Source organism: Stylophora pistillata, chromosome 4 (assembly GCF_964205215.1).
Source record: "Stylophora pistillata chromosome 4, jaStyPist1.2, whole genome shotgun sequence".
Classification (NCBI taxonomy): Eukaryota; Metazoa; Cnidaria; class Anthozoa; order Scleractinia; family Pocilloporidae; genus Stylophora; species Stylophora pistillata.
This window is the reverse complement of record NC_142522.1, coordinates 37,313,452-37,322,256: the sequence shown is the minus strand read 5'-3', so window position 1 is coordinate 37,322,256 and position 8,805 is coordinate 37,313,452. Positions and strand designations below refer to the sequence as shown.

General features: G+C 34.5%; 1 protein-coding gene across 5 annotated transcripts; it reads left to right on the top strand.

Annotated features, from left to right (window-relative positions):
• LOC111328828 (uncharacterized) lies at positions 1–8,720 on the top strand. 5 transcript variants are annotated; one of them, XM_022933355.2, is made up of 8 exons: positions 1–136; positions 927–998; positions 1,328–1,372; positions 2,858–3,217; positions 3,884–3,925; positions 4,837–4,893; positions 5,187–5,243; positions 6,978–8,720. In XM_022933355.2, exons 3-8 carry the CDS (start codon positions 1,330–1,332, stop codon positions 7,151–7,153), a joined length of 735 nt encoding a protein of 244 aa, XP_022789090.1. In that variant the 5' UTR covers positions 1–136; positions 927–998; positions 1,328–1,329; the 3' UTR covers positions 7,154–8,720. The 5 variants fall into 5 exon arrangements, with proteins under 5 accessions (XP_022789090.1, XP_088613069.1, XP_022789088.1 ...); XM_022933353.2 differs by having other exon boundaries at positions 98–136; positions 896–998; XM_088756943.1 differs by lacking the exon at positions 927–998 and having other exon boundaries at positions 4–136.
• The last annotated feature ends 85 nt before the right edge of the window (positions 8,721–8,805 follow it).

The following is an 8,805-nucleotide window of genomic DNA, read 5'->3' as shown; positions in this document are numbered from 1 at the left end:
ACAAATCGGTAACAACGCGGGGATTGCTCACAGGTTCATTATGGGATCAAAGGAGGCTGTTAATCCCATATGTTTTCTGAAAAGCAAGGAAAAAGCAAGAATGGCTATGGCTTATTTTACTGAAGAAAGTGATCAGGTGAGTTTTATTGGAGAAAAACTAGCAGCTCCACGTTGGGGTGTTGTGATCAACTTCGCCTTCCACACCCTTTGTTTGGGGTACCCGATTGGGTTAGAGCGTTTATTCCAACAATTTCACCAAGTCGACTCGCAACTTGCTCCTGTGAAAAATCTGCTCAAGCAGGGACCGCGGAGGGGGAGGGACTGGTGGGGCTATAGCCCTACCAATTTTACTGCTGGGATTTATTTTTTAGGGCTCCAGCTGAGATGGACAGCATAAGGACTTTAGTACTTGAAAATAATAAAACGCGTCTACTACTCTTACACATTTGCCTCAAGTCAAAGGCTCGGTAAAGCTGTTCAAGATAAATGGCGAATACTTCCTCAGCGTTTGCTTGTATTGGCCAGATTTTTTAGCCCTACCACTTTAAAATGGTCGACCTCCGCGGTTCCTGTCAAGTGCTTCATTTCATTCTGCTTATGATGGAGCAAACTCTGAATAAGTCAGAAGCCCAAATAAGTTTCCATTTCCATAATCTTTACCTTCATTCTCCCCCCATCAATTCAACGGGACAAATCGTCTTTTTTTCAGGGGCTTGTTGAATAATGGGCGAGTGGGTTTTCTAAGGAACTTTGGGCTCGACCTGAAAATTGTTAGACGTACGTTGCGTCGTCTCTCATCATCCTTTCTCATCATCCTTTTCCCGTTTTATCTTGGACGATTTTTATCAACATGCGAAGAAACTATTACATTGCTCTTGCTTCCTTCCATGAGAAGATTTAGCGCTGAAGTTTAAAACTTTCCTCAGCTAAAGGATTCGTTGTCTACTTGAGGCTTAAGCATCGAAAGAAGTCGCGATGACGTCACAGTAGACGATCATGTGAGTGAATCTTTTGATTCTCATTGGTTCTTTCTGCACTCTGTAGATATGTTGCACATGCAAATTATGTCCGAGGCTGTAACAAATTCGCCAGCTACCTTCAGAATGTTTTTGCTCATGGTTAGGGTTTTTTGGTTTTTCTGTTTCACCATTTTGGTTTTAATGGCCCTTCAAGGTAAGAAATAAGTTTTTACAATCCTGACGCTAGGTATCATGGGCTATTTCCCACCGATTTAAGGGAAATTTAGCCTCGTGAAACGACAAACTAACATTGATGTACAGGGATTTAAGATTAGCTACTCACATTTTACAACCTTTTTCCTCATCAGCAATGGGGCAATCAAATGTCGCGAAAAATACCTCTTGTGGCCATGGTAAGTCAACAAGAAACCTTGAGACTTTCATATCACTTCATTAGTACACGTACGTACACTAACTTAAAACTTCATTGATATAGTAGTTTAATTCTCACTCGAAGAAAACATTGATGTGAAACATAAGATGTAAGTTTTGGACAGAGAGAAATCTGATTTCCCTGTGGAGATCTTGTACCCTGGGCATTCTTTTATCTTTACTCACATAAATGTACTCTTTCAATTGACCTTGCAATTCAACACATATCAACCTTCTGCCCTTGGTAAGATTTAAAGGCTTTGAAGTTTTGCCATACATAAATTTCCCCTTTGCCGTATGCAATGTTTGATGAACTACTTTCTGGGACTGCTAATGCTATTTTGTAGATTTAGTTCAAACCTGCATGCTTTAACAAATTTACAAATTAACTTTGTCTAGCATTGTTAAAATATTTTCATAACATGTGGTTATTCCTACAAAGAAAGATATTCCCAAAAATTATATCTATTAACTCTGACTGTGGATACAGTTGGAAATATATGTAAAAAAAAAAAAAAAGTAACTCAAGGTTCTTAATGAAATCCTTACTGTGTATACATTTCTTATAATTTGCACAATCTCCTTTTTTCTTGGTGTTATTTATCCCTTTAACTGTATACTTAAGTCTGTTAATGATTATAATGTATTGAACTAGTGAGAGTGTGAGGGTTACTGCCAGTTTTTACTTCCAGCAAATTGTAATTGTTCAGTCATACCCATGAAACCAATTTCAAAGCTTACACCATAAGTTGCAATGCATCAGGCTGAAATGTAGATGACAATATTTTTATTGATTGTCAAATTTCTGTTTGGAAATGTGTTTACACTGTGAGGGGAAAAATGATTTTCTGATTATAATTTGGGGTTTCATCTATACGTTAGAAAACTCTTATAATTGCAAACAAGTAGGTCAATGTAACAAGTCACAAGTGAAGGAAAAACGTAAATTTTCCAAAACTAACAATGAAAAAAGTAATGTAAAGTTCCCTTCATCTCAAATTAGTGGCAGTGATGAGCTAGAAAAAAAATTACTACCGAAGAACTTTTTGTGTTGAAGGCTTGCAATTATGCTTCTGTACACTATGTTAATAATCATCATTGCTGCACTTTAATAATCATCATTGCAACCAATTTTTACCTCAAAAAGATGTTTGCCTTGCCAAAATTAAAAAATTTGTGAATGGCTCAGTAATAATTTTTAGTTAGACCCTTCGTTTTGTATGGTACAAACAATAAATATTTTCATGAGTTTTCATCATTTCTGTGAGGATTCTTGATAGACCTAGTTGAAATATAGCTCATCACAATTAAATCAAATAAAGCTTAGAAATGAAACTTAAATTAGATTCCCAGGTTATGAGTATCCTTTAAAGGAACCAGATTCTGTTTCTTTTTTGTGCCTGTATATTATTCATTATGTTTGGTCTAGCTGTGTTATTTATTATAAGGAATTTATTTCCTTTTAGTGCCCTGGACTGTTAAAAGGATTGTTGAAGGTGAAAATGTTACGATCACTTGGAAGCGCAACACTCTTGACTCCACAAGAAAGTTTAGAGGCTATCGCATCTTCCATTTTTCAGAATTGATTGGGGTAATGGAGCGACCATCAACATGCATATCCTGTGATCCAACATGGAAAACACATTTAAAGAAATTTTGCCTTGAAGCAAAATTTTTCTGTAACAGCACTCATATCTCTATGGAGATACCACCTCAACGAAAGGATCATGTTAATTATACAGATTGCTACACTCTAAAACACTTATTTAGTTGGTATAAGAATGATGTCTCCGACAAAAGAAGGCTTCGTGTAACCATAGAAAAAGGTTAGTTAATATGGTTATACTCTCTAATAAATATTTATTTTTGATAAATTGATGATTAGACACTAGGCATTTAATGACTCTTAAATGACTGCTCATGTAGTTTCAATTTGTTTCAACTTCAAGTGCTCAAAGCATTGTTAGGCCACCAATTACTGGGTATGATAACATTTTGGAACATGTATTTAATCCTCATTAACCTCTGACCCTGGCTTATAATTATGTGAACCAAGAAAGAAATGTTTGTGATAGTATATAATTATAGTCTGATTGTCTCCTTACTCTGCCATACAATTCTTATGAATCAATGTTTGTTTGGAGAATTTGGAGTTGGGTTAACTGATATTTTGCCTTATTCTCATCACCTTACTGTTTGATATTGTATTGCTATGGTAAGGAGGAATTCTGTCTTGGTCACTCACAGCCAAGGGAAAGGGTCAAGTTTGTATGAATAGCATGTTTAATTACTAGGTACATGGCAACAAAATGCATGGTGCTGGTAGGAAGGGATACTAGTCAGTTATAGATTTAAGTTGAATAGAAAGAAAAACCTGGTCCTTCCTGACTGTATCTTTCTTCAGTAATCTACTTCTAATTAAGAGTGTAATTAATTTTTTTGCTAACTTCCTTTCCACTTCTGCTTTTTCCCTTGAAAACTTGATAACCAAGTGAAAGCAAGAGCTCACAGCACTTCTGAACCAACAAATTCAGGTAGTCTAAAATTTTTTCATTGCAGAATCATTGCTTGTTAAATTCACTACTTACTAATGCGAGAGATCATTATAAGGGCCCTCCTCACAATTTTGATCCTTTGACTCCCAGAAGTGGTCAAGATGTAATTTCTCCCTGTGATACCTGTAGGTAGATATAAACTACACATCTGTGGCCAGTCTAAACAAATGCACACTCTTGAATCTTCAAGATGGACTTCTAGTTTTAATGTAAAAAACTCATAGATACATACGTGTGTGTGTGCAAATTCTAGTCATTAATACAACACCCATACATTATTCAGCAAGGTACAAAGAAAATACTTAATGTTATTGGCTAGAAGTTGTAATCTTGATCTCAAACCAAATTATTGGAACTAATTTACATAAAATGCGTAGCAGCTAGAGAGGAGAATTAACAATCAATCGTCTTGGTAGTTAAACACCCTTTAACAGGAGGTAACAACATAACTCCAAATTCTCATGACAGACATGTAGGCTGGTAAGGAAATGTGTGTTGGTAAATTAAATTAAGGAAGATTAACATTCTGATCTCAGAAAGGAAATTAACAGCATTATTCTAGCCCTAAGATGTCTCCAAGTGTTCACAACACTGCTAGCCCCTCAACCACCATTTATTGTAAAGTTAATTCTTATAATTGGGTTAAGTGACAAACCTGCATGTTATCAGTGCCCTGGAAATATTCAAAAGTGCCATTACAGTCTTAAGAGAACTGGGAATTTATTTTTGGTCACCGTAAGCTATCTTAGTGAGGATAAAACAAAGTGGGAACATTTAAAATACAATTGATTGTACACTGTATATTAACCAGAAATCCTAGAATGTAAAATCTTTTCCATGTCATCAAAAGTCCTATTTTATCGTGAATGTTGTTATTGACTTTCTCACAGTTGTTGGCTTGACAGTAAATATTTCATCTCCAAGTGATCAAAATACACCACCCACAGGTATGGTAAAATTGTGTGAAGTGGATTAAAAGTAATGCTTTTATTGGGTTAAGTGGCAAGCCTAAATGTTATCAGTACCCTGAAATATTCAGAAGTTCTGTTGTGGTCTTCAGAAAACTGGGAACATATTTTTGGTCACTATAAGCTATCTTAGTGAGGATAAAACAATTAAAGTGGGAACTTTTAAAAATCAATTGATTGTACACTGTATAGCCAGAAATCCTACATTGTATAATCTTTTCCATGTCATGAAAAGTTTTATTTGTTGCAAAAGTTGTTATTCTTTCTTTCAGTTGTCGGCTCTACACTAAGTATTTCATCTCAAAGTGATCAAAATACACCACCAACAGGTATGGTAAAATTGTGTAAAGTGGATTAAATCTCAGACAGATAGGTGGTGAGAATTGTTTGGGAAATTGTCAACCTGAGAATTTTTGATGACTCACTGACAATAACCATGTGAGAGACTGGGTTTGGCCTAGTGTTTACTACCTTAAACTCCAAGTTGAGAGGTCCAGACCTGAGGCCTGGTCTGAGGCCATTGTGTTCTGTTCTTGGACAAAACAGTTTCCCCTCACAATACCTTAACTCTGTTTCTACTCAGGAGTATAAATGGACACAGTTGAAACCTCAATTATCCAGACCTTGATAATTCGATTATCACAATTTTTCAAATATCTGGGACTAGCCCCTTTGGTACCTGATGATTTTTATGAATATTAATTAGTCACATTTGAGATCTGTAATAACTTTTTCTCATCAAACAAAGCATAATGTAATGAAGCAATGTTGACACTATTTCATTAATGGGGCTTCAAAGAGGGATAAAATTAGTGACATGCAAACACAGTAGTAGCTTGAAACAATTAAACTAATTTTTTTCAACACTTCAGGTGATGAAATGTTATTGGCAATGGTTAGCTCTTTTGACTTTTTGAAAATGATTTTGGCAGATGTTAACAAAGATGCACTAGGATTTAAATTATATGTGTTCAGTTTTGTTTTGGCTCATTGATATTCACTTTTTCGATTATGCAATCATTCCATCCAGTCCCAACAAATCCACATAATCGAGGCTTGACTGTACTTAGCAAATTGTCTTTAGCTTACTGATAAAATGCTAGGGGTAACCCTGCAATGGACTGGTATTTCATGCTAAGGGACTGTAGTTAGGCTGCAACACTTACAATCACCTTATGCTAAGAAAATGAGTAAGAGACAGCCTCCAGCTGGATTGGCCAGTATAAACTGCAAAAAGCCTGGCCACTGTTTATGTGTAGTTATTATTATATGATAATTCCAAGATGATAGTGTCACACTTAGGCAAGTTTAGGATGAGTAATTACCACTCACTGATAGTGTCTCCCCTTGACTGAGTGAACACATCAGAGTTCCCATAAACACTGGTTTCTTGACTTTGGATACCCACAAGTTAGAAAAAGGAAGCAAAAATGTGTAGATATTTTGACTGCCCTGCACCACAACAATGTCACAATGCCAGTTTACTTCATACTCTGTACATTTGTTGTGTACTAGACTATTCATTTTGAAATGATTCCCATGAACTGCATCTCAAAATCATCTAATCTTTTAACAAACTAGGGTGCCTTCTGGAAAAATTGTCCTATGTGTGATTCTTTTAAAGCTAGTAACCACGGGAAAGAATAAAATTATAATTATCACTGTAAAGCTTATCAGGAATAGATTACGAAAATAACAAATTTTATGTTTTGGTAGGCATGCACAAGCCTTTAAGCAGTTTAAGTGTTTGCTTATATTTAATACATGAATTACCAGTGGCATCCACATTACTGTGGACCTCCAAACAAACTAGACTGCATCACTTAGCAGATAATAGGCAAACAAAAATTGTGAGGTTTTTTTCAATATTCGTATTAGTTCCTGAGAAAATCTATTTTGAAGTTTATTTGACAACAAAAAAATATCTGAGTTGTTGTCATGCTCCAGGACATCAGGAGAGAAATGTTTTGAATCTTGTAAAAGTCTCACAGTTTGATGCAGATAATTATGCCAGGAAGATATTTAACTTATTGTTTCTTGTTATTGTTTCATGGTATATTCAGGAACAGATGTTTCAGATAATCAAGCTGTGACAATTGTTGTTTCCATAATTGCTGTATTAGCTGCAATAATCGGGATCATTGGATGTGTGGTTCGTTTATATCAAAAGTGGCACCAAAATGGTGATACAGGACCTGATGAGTCTTCTTCTGATATTTTCATTGCTGGAAATCCATGAACCCAATGAGGGAAAATGAGGCTTTGTGTAGAGACAATGTACTTGGGCTTTCTAGCTTTTGAATTCATACTTTTCAAAGATCAAGTAGGTGTTTATTTTGGGTTATCTATGGAAGGAGAATTCATTTTTTAATGTTCTTCCACTTTGCATTTATCTGGTGAACAGAAGCAGAAGGGGAAATGATACATGTGATTTAAGATGAAATGGGCCATTTCATATATTATCTCAAAAATTATTTAACTTGCATGCAAAGGGAAGAAAGAGAGAGAAAATACTTTCCAATGCATCAGTGCATTGAGGATTTTACTTCTACTTTGGCGGTAAATATTCAACTTTAAGTTAGCAGTAATCTGAACAGCAAACAATAATATTTTAGTACTGCTTTAATCTTAACCAAAAGAAATTTATATTTTAGCTGAAAGTCACGATTAAAATTCAGGCAGGTGCTATATAAACCTTGGTTTATGCTGAGACTCATACGGTCCTTAAACATTGTACTAATAAAAACTTGTGTAAAAACTGGCTTGGGTAATTCAGTTTGCACTTGACACGAACTCTCCAAACTTGAACAAAATTTGGTTGAAATATGAGACCTAAGCAGTGGTTTGTTTGTGTTTACTACCACAGAAGGCCCATTATTATATTGTTAATGTCAATTTTAATATTTATTTTTATTGGCTTTGCCAATAGTGAGAAATAGTGAGTGAATATTCATAGGAGAGAATTTAATTAGCTTTTGTCTGCAAAAATGCTAAAAAGTGCATCAAAAATAAATGTATCATTTGGCAGTAATCCTATTTTAATAAATTTTAAGGAAATATAGGAGGATTTCATGTAATATAGGTTCTTTATAGGATCCTATATATACAAATTATAGGATATGTAAGAGGTCTGGGATGACTGGATTTCTTCAGAGAGAAGATAAATGCTCCTTTTGCAAGTCTGAATCAGAAACCTTGAGTCATCTTCTTTTTGATTGCATAAAAACAAAAAGTTTTTGGAGAGATTTTGAATCTTATTTTTAGTGACTTTCAAAAAAATTTGTACATCTTACCTTGAAAGATGTTATTGTAGGTATTATAATCACGAAATGCCCTTTACTTAATTACTTATTACTAATAGCTAATTAAGATATAATTACGGGATTGCAGAAGAACTCAAATATTAGCCAATATAACTGGCTTCAAATTAAAAGTTAAAAATAAGTTTGAAACAGAAAAATATGTGTATGAAGAATAATACTTTAGATAAATTTAATAAAAAGTGGCTAATGAAATGGTAACTGGTTAAGCTAATTGCAATACTAGAAGTAGTAATATCTGTGTTAGTACTTTATAGTATAGTGTATTATAACACTGTAAAACTAGTAACAGTGGCGTTTAGTAGTAATAGTAGTAATAGTAGAATCTAATAATAGTGGAGTAAGCTTTGAACTGTTTTGTAAGTAGTGTAAACCGTTGTTATACTATAAATAATGTGAGTAGTCATATAATGTACTGTAAGTAATGTAAGTGACTGTATTTGTATTTTGTAAGGTAATGTGAATAAAAAAAAAGAAAAAAATCAAGTACAGTGCCGTTAATCTCCTTGCTTCTTAATATCGAAGGAATGGACAAAAACACTTCTTGCAGTGATAATTATTAATAGAGAGA

Bases quoted from the DNA above. Each gene is read 5' to 3' on its own strand.
- LOC111328828 (XM_022933351.2), top strand. From the start codon at position 1,104: ATGTTTTTGCTCATGGTTAGGGTTTTTTGGTTTTTCTGTTTCACCATT. The intron at 1,174-1,327 runs GTAAGAAATAAG...TTTCCTCATCAG, and splicing joins GGTTTTAATGGCCCTTCAAG to CAATGGGGCAATCAAATGTC. The intron at 5,244-6,977 runs GTATGGTAAAAT...TGGTATATTCAG, and splicing joins TCAAAATACACCACCAACAG to GAACAGATGTTTCAGATAAT.